The sequence below is a fragment of the Salvia hispanica genome, chromosome 1 (assembly GCF_029641045.1).
Source record: "Salvia hispanica isolate PSC_SH4W2 chromosome 1, Shi_PSC_v1, whole genome shotgun sequence".
NCBI classification, from domain to species: Eukaryota; Viridiplantae; Streptophyta; class Magnoliopsida; order Lamiales; family Lamiaceae; genus Salvia; species Salvia hispanica.
In genome coordinates, this window is record NC_142692.1 from 24,321,353 (window position 1) to 24,339,796 (window position 18,444).

General features: G+C 35.4%; 2 protein-coding genes across 2 annotated transcripts; one reads left to right on the forward strand and one right to left on the reverse strand.

Annotated features, from left to right (window-relative positions):
- Window positions 1-1,116: 1,116 nt before the first annotated feature.
- LOC125223862 (glucomannan 4-beta-mannosyltransferase 9-like) lies at window positions 1,117-4,522 on the reverse strand. Its single transcript, XM_048127169.2, has 9 exons — window positions 3,925-4,522; window positions 3,737-3,835; window positions 3,405-3,657; window positions 2,654-2,764; window positions 2,424-2,560; window positions 2,229-2,342; window positions 1,915-2,114; window positions 1,637-1,831; window positions 1,117-1,529 (listed from the first exon to the last, which is right to left on the reverse strand). Exons 1-9 carry the CDS (start codon window positions 4,219-4,221, stop codon window positions 1,370-1,372), a joined length of 1,566 nt encoding a protein of 521 aa, XP_047983126.2. The 5' UTR covers window positions 4,222-4,522; the 3' UTR covers window positions 1,117-1,369.
- Window positions 4,523-6,367: 1,845 nt separating this feature from the next.
- On the forward strand, window positions 6,368-7,611 carry LOC148933491 (uncharacterized). The gene is made up of 3 exons (XM_089060297.1): window positions 6,368-6,394; window positions 6,661-6,916; window positions 7,244-7,611. The coding sequence occupies exons 1-3, from the start codon at window positions 6,368-6,370 to the stop codon at window positions 7,609-7,611; spliced, it is 651 nt and encodes a 216-aa protein (XP_088916423.1).
- The last annotated feature ends 10,833 nt before the right edge of the window (window positions 7,612-18,444 follow it).

Consider the following 18,444-nt stretch of genomic DNA (forward strand, 5'->3'; position numbering starts at 1 on the left):
AAAAATAATTAAAATTTAAAATCATTTTATTGAGGAACCCGCCGGGTTAGGGTTGAAAATTTATGACCCGAATAGCCCGGACCCAAATAGCCCGACAACCCGAGTGGGTTGGCCCGAACCCGAACGGGTTAACCCGATTGACATCCCTACTCCAAACCATATAGATACAGGGGACGACCCACTGAAATTTAACGAAATAACATCAGTATATTCAAGTGGATTTTGAATTTTACTCTACAAACAGTTCAATAAACTCATTATTAGCAATTTTTAAGTCTGGCGCACAATTATTTTGACTTTAATTAGTTTCAAATTAACTGTCAAAGAACAATATTAACGCCTTGAATCCTTAGCAATTCAACAGCTCTATGACTAATTAATTGGTTTGCCACCTTAAAACATGATTAAGCTACATTTATCCACCTCTAATATCAACTTGCTACCTAATTGCGTTTACATCGTTACTGATAATGCCGTCATGTCTAACCAATAATGAAAGTGATATAAGTATAACAAAAAGATGTGTTGATTTATATAAGGAATAAAATTACAAGAGTTTATGTAAGGCAACAATTAGTTGATTTATATTCTTTTTTCTTTTTTTTTTTTTATCAAACAGAGGTTCCAAAGTGTGTGTTATGAATCTTATGAAACCTTGGCACTTGGATACAGAGAGCCTGAATTTATTTTTAAAATGGGCAATTCTGTACCATAGAACAGTCCTTTCATATTGCTTAGTTGTAGAAATATGTTATTGTTCATCTTGTAATGGAACTCAAAATGCACAACTGCCTAATTAGAGGGTTGCTTTCTCTACAACTGCATTCAATTTTCTGATCACCAATATTTAAGGCAGCAGTTGGGTAAAAATAATCTCTTATTAAGTGCATCTCCCATTAATCCTAGTAGGTGAAAACAATAAATTTCCACTGTTCAATTGCTCTCCTGTTTTTGTTTTGTTTATTAGTTATTTTAATTATTAGAAAAGAAACATTTAAGATGGGAGGTCTGTTCAACTGCCTAATGTACAGGCTTATTGTTGCATATGTTGCTTTTCAGACTTGGATTCTGTCTAATTCAAACAACCTTGAAATTATGAACAACTAGAAAATGAAATTGATACAGAAAACCAATGATAATTTCAATTTTCAGTGATCCAACTTTATAATATACACATGAAAAAACAAAATCCACAACAACCCTGAGCTCCAACTCTTATGCTTAAACCTAAAAGAATACACTCACTTTCTACATGTAAAAAAAGAGCAGTATACAAGAGCAAAAAAAAGAGGAGAAAGGGAACCAAGACTGCATCATGCTTCCAAATTTAGCAAAACACTAATCGAAGCAAGCAACGAGAAGTTCCTCCTCAAGAAGGGACGAAGGTGCCAATATAGCCAAATCCCATGATGAAGAAGGCTGTTGCCTGGATAAAGAGGTATATGAAGAAGTGGTTTTTCCCAAATGCAACGTCATAGCAGCCGCAAAAGAAGAGGTAGCAACCAATAGCAAGCTCTAACAAATGGATTCTGTTTCAGCAAAAAATTATCTATCAGATTCTTGCAGGTTATGTATATATATACAGAGTATATGCTAAAAATGACCAAGAGATGCATTCATTGATCACAAAATGTACCTATCTCCAATCCTAAACCGAGGTTTCTTGAAAGCTTTGAGTGCAGATTTGAACTTAAGTGCATCGCCAAGTTTTTCAGTGACAATCCACTCATTCACTCTCCCCGCCTCAAGCAACCCGATCAAGGTGGCCTTGGCGCGGTGCAGTGACATCACGTTCTCGAAGAGGATCCAGAAAACAAGCAAATGGAGTGACCTACATATTCGAACTCTTAACATCAAACAAAAGAAGAAAGTGAAATGAACATTAGGCCAATCCGAGGTGCAAGAAATTGGGACCTCGGAGTTCCAACTGCGTTGAGGAGGGTGATGATGGAAGGAATGTAAACTGCACCCCATTTCGGAATCTGAACTTCGGGTACCAACACGGTAGCAGGTAGCACGACACAGTAGAACACGAACGTTACTATATGGGCTACTATCTTCCTTATGAAGAAGAAACTGTATATGACATGAACCTTCTTCCACAATGACACTTTCTGCAAATAAATGCATTTATAGTTTGATCAGCTGTCCCTATCGATATCCATATTTCTCAAGGATCAAACACAGGATTAAGAAAGAGAGAGAGAGAGAGAGATAGATTGCTCAACCTTGTTTCTTATGATCTCAGACAACATCTTCCTGAACAAATTTGCGGGGCCACACGACCAACGATGTTGTTGGTATCTATACGCCTTGAACGTGCTAGGCAACTCGTTTTTCACCTGCAACAAACAGTACAATACCGTTACATCATTTTAATAGCGATCATCAAAGTACAAAACATGACTTGTTTCATTAGGTACCTCTAGAGAGCCAAGATACAAGAATTTCCATCCTTTAAGACTAGCACGAACGGCCAAGTCCATATCCTCAACCGTTGTACGATCTTTCCATCCCCCCGCCTCCTCGATTGCAGCAATCCTCCACACACCAGCAGTCCCTTCAAATTTTCACAAACATCATACATTCGTATTAGCATTATTACAGTGATATTACTCGGTTCCAATCATCTAATTTAAGAGTATGTCATTACCATTGAATCCAAAGAAAGAATAGGTGGATGAGCCTACTTCTTGTTCCACTGTGAAATGGTAGTCGAGCGACATTTCTTGCATTCTCGTCATCAAGCATTCGTTGGCATTAACTGGGAAGATAAATTAAATCTCATTATTAACTAATCCTAGTTAAATAAAACATTCAACAACAACTAGTGTTTAGGGCCATAAGAAAAGTAAATGCCACCATCTAACTGAATGAAGAAGGGTGTCGGTAGATGAAGATTGCGGCCCACCACACTCATATATGCATGCCCTCGGGCCTCAGCAGTCAGCACATGCGATTGCTGGCTTAAAAAAGGTAGGGACCAAGGACAAAACTACCCCTTGTCCACACACCCTCCTTTTTTAAGAATCAAAGATTTACTATATTTACCAACTCTTTTCCTCAGATGGGAAAAAGGATAATAAAGTCAATCCACGAGGTATCACTTATTCAGTTCTCACTATCAACTTTCTAGGACAGCCTACAGTTGTATTTCCATTACAACAATGGACACAACATCATTTCACAAACCACACCATTATAAAACCTGGAAACTAGCACTTTTAAGTCAAAAATTGAATGGTCTTTAATTCTACATCAACCCCCTTTGGCTTTATGTTCTCAACACACAGTGAAGCATGGCTGTTTTGAGTGGTGGATAGGCAGTCCCTCTCATTAGTGTCATCACCGACACATGAATAATCCTTAATTAACACGTGAGAGATGGAGAAGAAGAATAGTACCGAATTTCCAGCGAGCTTGGACGAGGGCGAGTTCGGGGTTGTGGACGAGGAAAGGGATGGTTCGCCACAGGAAATCGGGTTCCGGTTGGAAATCAGCGTCGAATATTGCCACGTAATCGCACTGTTTAACGTAGGAATGTTTGAGGCCTTCTTTAAGAGCCCCTGCTTTGTAACCGTTTCTGTTGTCGCGGATTTCGTATTTGATGTTTATCCCTTTGCTCGCCCATCTCTGGCACTCCATTTCCACCATAGTCTATTGCATTATTCAAATATTACTACTCCAGATTCGTACATAACATTAGAATTGGGATTTTCAATTTTCATAATCATACCTTGATGGTGGGGTCGGTTGAATCGTCGAGAACTTGGACTATGATTCGATCCGACGGCCAGGATAGGCCGCATGCAGCTCCGATGGAGAGCTGATAAACCTGTGCAGTAGAATTGAATTGGAAATTTGGAATGGGGATTTGAAACATACTACTATAATAAATGCACGAAACAAGGAGAGCTCAGCTACCTCTCTTTCGTTGTACATAGGGATTTGGACGAGGACCATCGGGTAGGAGGAGTTGCCGAGCTCCAAATCGTCCTTCATTGACTCCCATTTGTATCTCTTATCGGCTTTGCGGCCCAAGATTTTGACGAGAGTGATGACGACGGCCATGTAAACCCTCTCGACGAACAGCATGACTGACATTGCCAAGCAGAGGAACACCGCCATGTTGAGCAGCGGCACGATTAGCGGCGCCTTGATCTGCCCCCAAATGATCTGGAATTGCTCCGCCATGTCGTTGTGGACGGAGAGGCGTTCCATTTTGATTCCTCTGTTTTTTTGAGTGCGGAAAATCGAGATCTGTTGATAGGGTATATATAGCGCTTTGCGAAAAGCGCAAGAATATTTCTTTTGATTTTGCTTCTGTGAGACGCAAAAACGAATGGGGAAAAGGAGCAGGGTTGTCAGAAAACACACTGCGATCCTTTATGTTGAATTAAACATCAATGCAATGCTTTGTAAGTGGCCAGAAAAAGATTACTTCTTCTCTGGCCGGTCTGAGGGGGAGACGATGGGAAAACAGAGGAAGTGAGGAGTGGGAATACTAAATGGTGTGGGGAAGAGATACAAAGAGAACCTCTTTATAGAAATTCTTTTTTGGCTTTCATGTTTAGCTTGCTTTTTTTATTATTAATACTCCATTATTCATGTTATTTTTCTATTGTCTAACTAAGTCTTCTAACTACCAATGAATTTGACGGTTTCCAAGACCCGTGAAAACAACTCTCCAACTGCACCATTTCTGCCGCCGCCGATATTCCGGCTACATTTCTAGTCCAAATAAGGGGAGTATTTTTATTTTGGAACATCAATTTAGGAGTACAAGAATATAAAATAGGAGAAAAATATATATTTTTTCATTTGTTAAAAACTGACATATTTTGTTATTTTAGATTAGGTTAACTATCATATAAATATACATTTTCCTTTTTACCAATTTTAGTAAGTGGACCTGTGCTCTAATAAATCATTACACACACTCACATTCTATTAATAAATTAATAATGTAAAAATGTAGTAATATAAATTCCACTAATTATTTTTTTTGCACATTTACTCATAAGATTAAAAAAAATTCTTATAACTTGTACTGAATTAAAACGTTACTTTACACACAATCGAAGAAAAGTAGTTAATAATTCTAAAAAAAAACTAACCTAGACTAGGATTGAAAGAGTACAGTACAATAGTCAGATAGATGGGATAATTAAATGTAGACAGTAAATATTGCAACGGTCAATTAGCATTAATTAATTTATCAAATTTATTTATCAAAGCTGTGTTGTGTTGGTTGTTCTTTTTCCTGTGTGCTTAAGATCCTGCTTACTCGAGTAATCGAGGAACTAATTTCAGTGACAAAACTGCCCTCGGAAGTTGGGCTGTCTTTCTACGACACTCCAATTCCAACGACATTTGATATAAATGGAATTAATTTAAGGTTAGCTAACTAATTTACATTCTTTATTAGATTGTTTAATAATATCCGACATTCTACTGTCAGAAAATAAATCATGTCCCAGATTCTTTGAAAAATGAAAACAATAATAAATATGATTGCGAATTTGCGATCTCTTAATTTATCAAATTATGATAAAATACAAATACACTCATACAGATAAGCAAAGATAGATTGGCAAATTACCATTATTTACTACTCACATACTGCTCTAGATGTAGATTCAATATGAGGCTCTATCATTTTATTGACTGAAGAAAATTTTCTTATAATAATTAAATTGCGATGAATGTTTCATCGTCACAGTTTATTATATAAAAAAATTGTAACGACACACGACAACTAAAAGAATGTAATCCCTTTGTCCCATAAATTCACTTTAACCGGACATGGATATTAAGAAATATAAATATAACTAAGATGAAAAAGAATAGAATTATGAATCCTAGTGATAAAATATGAGGTATAAGATAGTAAAATATGTGGTCCACACTCTAAAAAAAAGTGATAAAATGTAAAATGTTATAAATTTTGTGGATCGGACGGAAGTGGAAAAATATGATAACTTAAGAGAATAATTTTCTGGGACGGAAGAAGTAATATTTAACTACCGACAATAACTTAATAGAATGATGTATAGTGTATACTAAGAGCATTCGCAATAGAGGACGATAAAAATGCCTATCCCGGTCAATCGGTGGTTTATCGTCCTCTATTATGAGAGCACCGCCGATCTCACCACCCTCCCACACGCCCGATGCATAGGTAGCGCCAATCCGATCGGTGGTTGGATCGGCTCCTATTGCAGGCCCGATCATCGATCACAGTTTTTTTTTAAAAATTTATTCCTAAATTCACACTATAAATACTCAGTTCTAATCTTATTTCATTCACACATCCACTCCAATTACATATCTTTCTCTCTCTTTTTTTCCACTATCTCTACTCGAAATGGATCCTAGCGACTACGACAAGCTTGTGGGTGTCGTAAAGCGAGCCATGTTGGAGTACAATATGTGCATAGAGCGATAACGGCAACAACAGGAACAACATGTCCCTAGGTTAATCTTCCATCGTGGGCGGGTCTTCCAATAGCATGTCCAGCTGCTGAACGGCTATTCTCGGACTACTTTGCAGCGGAACCACGACGGGGTCCAACACTTTTCCCCAGCGTTTTAGAGTAGCGAAATGCTTTCTTAAGCATTGCTAACACATTGGAGGGACGTGAATAATACTTCAAGCAGCATCTCGATGCCAGCAGCAAACCCGGATTGTTGGTGCAGCAGAAGTGCACGACCACATTGAGGCAGTTGGCTTATGGAAGAGCGGCATATGTATTCGATGATTATCTCCATGTCGCTGACACAACTGGGCGCAAGTGTTTGAAGAAGTTCTGTAGGGGAATTGTGGAGACTTTCAAAGACACATATCAGAGAAAGCCAAACGTTGTTGATTGTCAGGCCCTCCTGAATTTGCACGAGATGACACACAGATTTCCTGGTATGTTGGGAGCATATATTTTATGCATTGAGCGTGGAATAATTTTCCGGCCGTGTGGAGAGGTCAGTTCAATAGTGGGTACACAGGCTTGCACCCAATGATGATTCACAAAGTCGTTGCTGACCAACGGCTCTATGACATGCTTACTTCGGCGTGGCTTGGTCAAACTACCACATCAACGTCTTGAACCCATCGTTTCTCTTCAATGAGCAATGCTCTACCCGTGGTAGAGGCCCAGTCATCTAGTTCACTGTCAACGGCTACCCATATTGTATGGAGTACTACCTTGCTGACGACATATATCTGAAGTGGCCTGTTTTACTGAAGATGATCACTTGCCCAACAGATCCGAAGAGATCTTTATTTGCTCAAAGGAATTAGGTTGTGCCGAAGGATTTGGAGCAAGCATTTGGTGTGTTCCAATCGCGTTGGACAATAGTGAAAGGCCCGACGTGTTTCTTCTACAAAGAGTGTATATTGGTGATGTCATGTATGCCTACATCATTATGCATAACATGATAGTCGAGGATGAAGGTAGAGGAGACATCAATTGGGGCAAGGAGGATGCTAGACCAAGCTCTAGTCCAACCCCTAAGCCCCAAAATCGGGGTTTACCACCCTGCTTCAATACAGTTCTTCATGCACTTGTTCAACCAGCGAAGAAGAAGCTCATACTCGACTCCAACGTGATATGATTGAAGAAATTTGTGTATGTAACCGTTGAAGCTTATTTGTTATTCTTTCAGTTTGTTTCTCATTGTATTGTTTTCGGTATTTTAATATCACGAAGATTTTCATATTTTGTTCTTAAATTTATGTTTTTTGGTATTTTATTTTAGTTTATAACACAAAAATTATAAAAATAGCAATAACTGGAAAATGTGATAGGTGGATTTATAGGACACTATTGCAGGTACTAGGGCGGGAAGATAAATTGCTGCGTGGCAAAGGGAAATTGGAAATGGACAGATTTAGAAGACATATTTTTGTAGTCCACAACTGTGAATGTTCTAATGTTCAATATTCATATAACGGCCTGTATTTATGCTATTTTCTTAATACTAATTATATTATACAGTTTTTATCAGTGATTTCAAATGAGTGAATTGAATGAGAATCAAATAAATTATGAATGTCCTTTGTCTGTTTTCTTCTTATATGTTGTTCAATCTCACTAACTAAATTAATGAACGAGTGATCTATCTTGTACAACTATTTGCTTTTATAGCTAAGGATATTTTAGACTTAAAAAGGTAAAAAATAAATAAATATCATTTTAGTGATATTATATCATACTCCTACTAGTTTACAAATATGCTAGTTTTAAAATTTGGTAAACGGGAATATATAACTGATCTTCTTTTATTATTATTATTTGCATATTTGATATGATTTGCACACTTCTATTCCTATATATAATTGATTTGGTTGTCATGTAAGCGACATGTTATCAAAATGGCAGAATCAACATTCCAATCTGTATATAAACATGTTATGAAGTATTATATTTTCAGATGATTTTTTTAAAGTTATACGTGCTGACTTGAACTTTATTTTTATTAATTAATTTAATTTTGTTGAGAATTGAGATAAAAGCTTGAAGCCATGTCATCCTTGTCTTCGTCTATTTCTAATTACAGTTTACATCTAAATTCAAGAATAAATAAGGACTTAGAAGATTAAATAAATTAATAATAAAAAATTATATTATGACTTTTGAGTTGCCCAGTAAGCAAGTATTAAAAAAAAATTATAAATACTTATATACATATTGGGTATCTCGGGATTAACGAGACTACTCGAGCATATATTGCGTATACCCGATACCGGCAAAACTCAAAATATTTATACCCGACCCAGCCCCCGTTTCCCGATTCCGTCGGGTAATGGGTACCGGATCGGGTTCAGGATTACCCGTTTCGACCCCCCTAATTTCATTATCATTGATCCTCCATCAGCAACGGTGAGAGATCGAATTTGCTTTTAATAAAACTGGGTTAACTGTTAATTGGCTTTAAATCAGCTGCTGCCCATTAGTTTCTGTGAACTTAGTTCGCTACTTCATTATTTCTACTAAACGATCCAACTAATATAACTAATTATAGTACTAGATTTCTAATAAAGAAAATAAATTGCTTAGGTGGGTTCCTTAATAACTTTAATTATAGTTTGTTTTATGTGAAAATCTTGTTTAGTAAAAGAGTGAGATAAACAGCCATATCATAATTACTCATGCACCTCTAAATACTTTTTGTGAAAAAATGAATAAATAAATTAATAATCATCATCATCTCTATTTAGAATTAGGAGTAAGTATGTAAAACAGCAACTTTTTTAATGGGTGAACTTCAAAAATGTTCCCAGTAATATGGATTTATCTCGAAAATAATCTCTGGACTTTGAAAATATCACAAGTAGTCTCTGGACTAAGGGTAAGGGTTAATATCAAAAACAGTCCTTTTGCACTGTTTCGAGATGAAAATGTCCTTTTGAGGGGTTTGGGCAATTTGGTCTTTTTACACTTTTAATATTTTAAATCTGATATTATTTCAGTTATGTACTATATCTGATATTATTTCAAAATCATCATTCTTCTTCCCTCTTGTCATCCTTACTTTGTTTCTTTATTTTAATATTAGATTTAATTTTATAAAATTAAATTTTAAATTTCAGTTTTTAAATATCAATAAAAAAATTTTAATTATAAAAATTATTAAATAACAAAAAATAATAGTCATAATCAATATTTGATAGTGTCTAATATTTAATCAATAAGATATGCCAACGCCTTATTTGTAATCAATATTTAATAGCTTTAATCATAAATAGATCATATAACACGATTTATTCTGAAATAAATATGTATCTAATGTAAGACTAATATAATTTTTGTTTATTAATTTGAAAACAATCAAAATGACTAGAAAATTTCAAACAAAATACTCTTATATAAAATTTTTAGTCAACTTCATAATATCCAATCACAAACAATTATAACAACCGAACGAAAGCTAATTAGAATAGCTCATATTTTCCCATCATGATTAATATTATTTTTGTGTACTTCTTCAATTCAGCTGAATATTATATTAAATGAAAAAAATAATAGTTTTAATTAATATTTATAGTGTCCATGCATTAATAGTTTTAATTAAAAAAATTTATTGATATTTAAAAACCAAAATTTAAAATTTAATTTTATAAATTAAATCTAATATTGAAATAAAGAAACAAATTGAAGGATGACAATAGGGAAAAAGAATGATAATTTTAAAATAATATCAGATTTAGTACATAACTGAAATAATATCAGATTTAAAATGTTAAAAGTGTAAAAAGACCAAATTGCCCAAACCCCCAAAACCCCTCAAAAAGGCGTTTCGTATCGAAACAGTGCAAAAAGACCGTTTTTGATATTAACCCTTAGTCCAGAGACTACTGGTGATATTTTTAAAGTTCAGGGACCATTTTCGAGATAAATCCATAGTCCAGGGATATTTTTTGAGTTCACTCTTTTTTAATTATTTATTTAAAATAATTGTGTATAGAAGTCATAATGTAGCTACATGTGTAAATTTACTGCAAGCAAAAGCCATACTAAACTATTAAATTATTCGTAACTACTCTGGTATCTATAATATGTTTGTTTCAAAGAATAATTACCGATGAATAGAAGATCCCTCGAGCTTTAATTTCGTTTATTAGATACCCTTTTTAGCAGTATTCCAAAGAAGTCAATCGCATTCAGCGAACTCTATGTACTTAATTTACCTCTCAGATAACGAGATATTTACTCAATTTTTTTATGTAAATCTTTTATTAACTGCAATTATAAAATTTATATTAGAGTTAAATACAAAACAGTTTCTAACTATAAGTTTATCTCGCCAATAGTCCATGAACTTTAAAAATATCTCCAGTAGTCCTTGAACTAAGAGTTTATTTTAAAATTGGTCCTTTTGCATTGTTTTCTTCCGAAAATGCCCTTTTGGGCTGCTGGGCAATTTCGTCTTTTCACATTTTAACGGTTTCAATATGATATTATTTCAATGATGTACTAAATCTGATATTATTTCAAAATTATCTTCGTCTTCCCTTTGCCATCCTACACTTTGTTTTTTTTTTATATTTCAATATTAGATTTAATTTTATAAAATTAAATTTTAAATTTAGATTTTCAAATATCAATAAATTATTTTAATTACAATTATTAATTTATGTATTATTTCTCGTCTCACAGCTATATGTATAGAAAATAAAACTATGCAGCCAACCCACACAAAACTCTTTTATTACAAAAACATAAATTAATAATTTTAATTAAAAATATAAATTTTAAATTTAATTTTATAAAATTAAATCAAACATTGAAATAAAATAACAAAGTGAAGGATGACAAAGGGAAGAAGAAGAGAAATTTTGAAATAATATCAGATTTAGTACATCATTGAAATAATATCATATTAATACTGTTAAGATGTGAAAACACGAAATTGCCCAACAACCCAAAAGGGCATTTTCAAAAGAAAATAGTGCAAAAGAACCAATTTTGAAATAAACCCTTAATCAAAGGACTACTGGAGATATTTTTAAAGTTCAGAGACTATTGACGAGATAAACGCATAATCTAAGAATTGTTTTTGTAGTTCACTCTTTATATTATTACTACTTCAAACAAGAATTACTTAAATGCTTTATAGTTTATGGATTTAATTTGCCAGATTAATGGGCAAATTTATAGTACTTCCTGCAGCGTGATTTATTTTTGGAATAAGTTTTAAGAAATTGATTATTAAAAAGTTAAATGGAAAGAAAGTAAAATATGAGATAGAAAAAAGTAGAAAAATGAAGAGAGAACAAAGTAGATGAGCGAATAGAATAAAAGAGAGAGAGTGTATATACTCTTTCCATCCCATTAAATATGAAACATTGCTTTTCGGCACGAGATTTTATATACTTTCGCCGTCCGCGAAATGTTGTCCAAGTTTGACTAGACATGAGTTTTAATAAATGTGAAGAAAAGTGAGTGGAAAAAATTAGTGAAAGTAGATCCTATATTTATATATTATATTTTATAGTAGAACGTGAGTGTAATGAGATAGTTGAAAGTGAGGTCCATTTACCGAAGACAAAACTGGACAACATTTCACGGACGAAGGGAGTAGTGTTTTTCTGTGAGTTAATGAAGAAATAATACAGTAAGAGAGTGAAAAAAGTAGAGTTAATTTTATTTCCATTATAGAAAGCATTTCATTTTTAATGGGACAGAGAGAGTAATTATTTTTGCTAAAAGAGTGAACTATATAAACAGTACCTGATATTTCACTTTCGCGTACAAATGGTACCTGATCTTTATTTTATATCGTTTTTGGTACCTCGCGACAAAAATAACCCGAGGTACCAAATATGTGATTTTTTTTATATGAAGGATATTTTTTGAAATTTCAATTAAATAGTACTCCCTCCATCCCAAATAATTCGTCTCACTTTGACCAGGCAAGAGTTTTAAGAAATGTAATGAAAAGTGAGTTAAAAAAGTTAGTGGAATGTGGGTCCTAATTTTATATACTCCCTCTGTCCCATTAAAAATGCAACGTTTTCCTTTTTTGGTTGTCCCATTAAAAATGAAACGTTTCCTTAAATGGAAACAACTCTATCTCTACTTTTTCATCTCTCTTACTTTACTCTCTCTTCATTAACTCACAAAACAACACTACATAAAATCCCGTGCCGATTCTCAAATGTTGCATTTTAAGTGGGACGGAGGGAGTATTAGTTTTTGTCGCGAGGTACCAAAAACGATATTGAATAAAGATCGGGTACCATTTATGTGCGAAAGTGAAAGATCTGGTACTCCCTCCGTCCCTCAAAAGATGTCACACTTGTGGAACGACATGGAATTTTAGGGGATTTTGTTTTGTGTGTTAAATGGAGTGAGAAAATATAATTTTTATATTAATGTGAGAGAGAACTTTTTCCAAAAATGGATATTTTGTTGGACAAACTAAAAAGGAAAGTGTGATATCTTTTGTGGGATTGAGGGAGTACCATTTATGTAGTTCACTCTTGCTAAAAAGATACTTAGATTGGTCGTCTAAAAAGGAAAAGTGACTCAGCTTTGTGGGACGGAGAAATTTCAATTTTGTTATGCATTATGTTATGTTTATTACTCTCTTCATCCCCCCGTTAATTGGCATTAATTTTATATTTTTGTTTGTCCCTAATTAATTAACACTCATATTTTTTTACTAATTTTGATAATAAGATCCTACCGTTCACCAACTCATTTCACTTATTTTTTCTATTCATTTTTTAGTCTGTATGCCTTAGGGTGTCCACAATAGTTAGCCCATGCCCAAGACCAAGCCCAAGCCACAAATTCTTGTCCAAGGCCACAAAAACTTGTTTAGAACCAAAAAAAAACATGTCCACCTTAATAGTGGACAAGCCACAACCACAAATCTAATTATTTTTTCAATTGTTGGTATTTTTTAATTTAATCAGAATAAAAATTATCAGACTATATTAATTAGAAAAAAATGCATAATTTAATAAAAATAAATTTAAAACCAAATCTTCGTTGTATTATAGATTGGGAAAAATTATACAACAAAAATTTTATAAAAACACTAAAAAGAACACTGCCACCGCCTACTCGATGGCGTCATCAGAATCCGTCGCTCCTTCACCATCTTCCCCGCCATCGCCACCCCGTCAACCCCAATTTTGACATCAGCCTCTGTATGAGCTCGAACAACACCACTTTGGTGACTGGGTTGGACGCGGACTGGTACAAGACACTGTTCTCCTGAAGTTGCTTCATCATCTGCACCTCCAGGTTACTGCTCAACACCGAGGCCGATGATGGGCGCGATCCAGACGCGGCCGCAGTAGAGAGTTGGGAGGTGGCTCTAGCGTCTCGGATTGCGAACTGCTGGCCTTGTGGACGTGGGCGCCTGGAGAGTGTAGAGGGGGGCTCCTCCGAAACATCGTCGTTGAGGTCGAAGGTACATAAGCCGCTACTATGATATGCTTGGATTTTGCACTGTTTTAAGACCTTTATTTTGTATGTTTTTAATGTCTAAATCACAATTCATGTCCATATTTTGCATATTTTCTCTATTTTGGTATTTTGACGTGTTTTGTGAGATTTGTGCATATTTGATTCTAAAAAGACAGGAAAAGTCGAAGTTGAAAATCTGGAGCGATCATGACGTCCAACGGTCCGCTGCAACATGCGTAGCGACCGCTATACCTATAGCAGTCCGCTCTGGAGAAAGTTGTGCTGAAACGAAGAACACGCCTAGCTACCGCTCGAGGAGTTTCCGAAGCTACTGGAATATTTGCAGCGACCGCTATCCAAATGAGCAGAGGCTACAGACATTGCGCAGCGACCGCTGGCCAAGGTGCAACGGCCCGTTGCGAAAACGCGGCGTACAGATTGGACCTACTTTCTCCCCAAGATTTACCAAACTTATCCATCTTTTACCATATTTGATAGGATTCGATTTTCCCACTATAAATACCCCCTCAAACCTTTTCGTTTAGATCTTCTTTTTGCCTCATAATTCTAGAGCATAAAATTGTGAGAGTTCTTCATTGTGCAAGAGGTTGAAGACGGAATCAAGCGAAGATCAAGGCTACAAGGATTCAACCATTGAGTTTTATTACTTTAGTTCTTATGTTCACTTTGTTTTCCCTTCATTCTATGTTTTTAGCTTATGTTAGTAACAACTTTGGTTATACAATTCTTTTTTCTATTTAATATCCGTTTTGTTTTTACTTTGTTTTTCCTTAAGTTGTTCCGTAATACTTCATGCTTGAGTGACACATTCGATGAAGATTTAATATAACTTGCTACATAATCGTGAGAGGAGGTTGACGAGTTAGATCCACTTAATAGACACTACAATTAGCTTCCTTTAAACGACATTGTTAATTGAGATTGAGGACTTTTCAAGGGTCTTAGGAGCTTTTAGGAGTTACGAATCTATGATTGACAACCATAGTGTTAGTAATCTACGCTTGTACCGCATGGGCATAATTTATGTGACTCGTTCTATCGAAGTATAAACTGTGCTAGGGTATTGCAGTTGGAACTTGTATAACTATAACTGTAAATGCACATCCCTAGAATTCTCTTATCTCTCATATTTTTACCTCTTTAAGTTGTTGCAATCAGTTGTTTTATTGCTTTCAAATTATTGTTGTTTTCAAAATTCTCGTTTTACCAAATAATGAAAGAAGCATAGTAGAAGGTAGACAGTATGTGATTCTATTCCCCGTGTTCGATATCCGGTACTGACCTTTAGCTATACTATATATACTATGTATACTTGCAAATTTATTTAGTGCTAATAAAAAGTGCATCATACTACTGATGTAGTTCCCGGCGACGCCAAGTCTTGTCCGCTTGGTGCCAGGAGCACGAGCACGCTCTTCCTCACAGATGGCTCTGAATTTCGGGCAGTCTTACAAAATGAGGAATTCGTCCCAGTAGTCAAACTTGGGGTTCCCTTTAGTGTTGAACAACTGAAGGGACAACGCTTTTATGTCGGATTCGTTGCGGCCGCTCTCAGCTGTCCGGAGTTGGTTCTCATATATGCCAGTGAACTTTTTCGTGTCGGATTCGCTGCGGCCGTTCTCAGCTGTGCGGCTTTACTGATCCTCGAGAACTTTTTCCGGATTTGGTCGTGTGTACGCGGGGCGCTGTGTTGCGGCTTGAATTCGTTGTACACCACCAGGACGCGTTTCTGGAAGTATACGCCGGTTTGATCCTTACCAACTATGGGATCCATCGTGACCGCGTCCCAGGCCCTGGCAATAGCAACGAGCTCCGCTGTTGTGTAGTAGGTGGACCCCCGCTGACCGCCGCCTCGTCTCCCACCGCCTCCTCGCTCCCTCCACCTCCTCTCCCCGCCTCCACACGTCGGACGTTGGGGTCTCCGGTGTGCCTGTCAACTGCTCCCATGTGAACCTATCAGATTCAGACAGAGGAGATTGGGTGGATTGGAATTGCTGAGAAGGAGTGTCAAGACGCGAATAGTTGATCGCGTCCAGGTTGGGTCGGTAATCACCAAACCCCGATTGGGGACGACCCAGGTTCCTCTGCTGAGAGGAGGACTGACCCCGATATTGGGGTGTCTATTGCCACGACGACGGCGATGTTGGACTCTACATCTGGGATGGAGGGGGGTGGGACTCTATCTCTAGGGCTGGGAAGGTGGATAGTTGCCGTATCCCGAGTCCTCATAGCCGGCAGGGACGGATCCATATGGGCATCACAAGGGGCAATTGCCCCAGCTGAAAAAAATTATTTATACTATTTTGATTATTAGTTATTAATTTTTTTTGAAATATTTCTACATGTGCCCCTTCTCTATTTCTTAAAATATCTTTATATATATTTTTTCCCCATCTGCATGGAATTCTTGGCTCCGTCCCTGATAGTCGGGGAATCATCATCTCTACCATGCATATTGAGACTACAAAAATATAGAGTGAAAATTAGGGTGTAAAATGTGTTTGAGGTGAAAATGTGTTAAATGAAAAATTTATAGAAAATTTTCGGAAAAAAAAAACTTGGGTATCACTGCGGCTCTCGGCCGCTGCAATAGGGCGCCGTGTCCGCGCCAATTAGGTGGCGCGCCCACGTCCTCCGACCCCTGCCGCGGCCCAGCTATAGGGAGCTGCAGCCCAGCCAAGTCCCTGGTTGAGAGCTGCGGCTGCCTAGTGTGGACGTCCTTAAAACTTATAGTTAGTCAAATGATGTGAATTAATGAATGATCAAGGGAGTATTAATATTCGTTGCAAAATAACTCTACGAGGCTTGAACCGGCAAATCAAAATGACTGACGTCACCGAAATGACATTCTAGCCAATCGGTGTCCTTATGTTTGTGTTTATAATTATGTTTAATTTATTTTTAAGTTAAACAAAAACTTTATTCTGTTTGAAGTATTTGTAATATCATACGAGTATTATTTAGAATTATTAATGTTAATTCTGTTTAATATCCTATGTCCTATATGAAATATTTGCCTTTTAGCATAGAATTTTGTAGTAGTATTTTTTATGAGTTAATAAAAAGGAAATAAAGTAAGAGAAATGAAAAAATAGAAATGATGTTGTTTTTATCATAGGGAACGTTTCATTTTTAACTAGATAACTCAAAAAGGAAAACGTTTTTCTAATGGACGTAGAGAGTAAGATATTATCTTAATTAATTTGATGTTTGTTTTGTAGTAAATTGTAATTATTGGGATTATGTACTAATTGATTTGATATTTATATATATAGCAAACAAGATTAAGTTATATTCAATCAATTTTTGATATATGAAAAATATTAGTTTTAGTTAATATAGCTAAGATTATATTTAATATTTAAAAATAGCTTCAAAATAAAATAGTAGTATAGAATTTATCAGATTGGAAATTGGAAATTAATGAATTTCCATTTTTACTTGTTTTTTTACTATAAATTAATAGTTTCACATGCCTTAATTATATCCCTTAGATTTGATATCTAATAATCAATAAGTGATTATTTGTTTTATAATATTGATAATAATTAAGTTATTATATATGAGTATATACACACCTCTTTATATTAAAATAACAACTCAAATTTAAATGAGAACCTACCATCAATGCGGACCCTTAAATTTAGGAGTAGATTCCACCATGGTCTGCCACGTGGCACGCTTGCTTGTCTATGTATCGTGGATTGCTTGATTATCTATTGTATCTGAGATTGCTTGGAACTATATGTCGAGTTGATTGTCTATGTATCATTGATTGCTTACCTATATATCGCAGATTGCTTGTCTAGGTTATCATTTTAACCATGGTGTCATCATAATGCTCTAATTTCGTATCGCAGATTGCTTGGAACCATATTGCCGAGTTGCTTGCCTATGCGTTGCAGATTGTTTGTCTAAGTTGTCATTTTAACTATGGTGTCACCATAACGCTTGTACATATATTGTAATAATAATTACAAAATTATTAAAAATTAAGTATTTTATGGAAAGTATAGAGTTTAATATAAAATAACTGCTAAAATTTTTGTTAGGTATTGTATTTATGCATTCTACGTTTATGTGATTCAATATATCTGGTTTTTCACGGAGTATATGTGCAATACAGACTTTGACAATGCGTTCTATATTTAAATGTAGTATTTCCTGTCAGTGTATATTGGTTCTCGAAAAATGCCACACTTTGAAGAATCAATGAGGAAAGCAATTTTCACAGTAACTTATTTGCTTCATAAAAAAGAATTAATAAGAGTTATATTGGTGGAGAGGCGCTTTAGTATATAGTTTTAAGAAAAAGATAGTTGCTCCAAACCTGTTTAAGTCAGTCATATGTTAAGAGGTTGGCAAAATGTGGATTGTCTAATAATTCAATTTACGGCAACATTTATATTGTAGTCTTGACGCTAACCTCGAACTAAAAATAATCCATTATACGCTAAATTACACTCAATTAGATTTATTAAATACTGACTTATAGAAAAAAGAG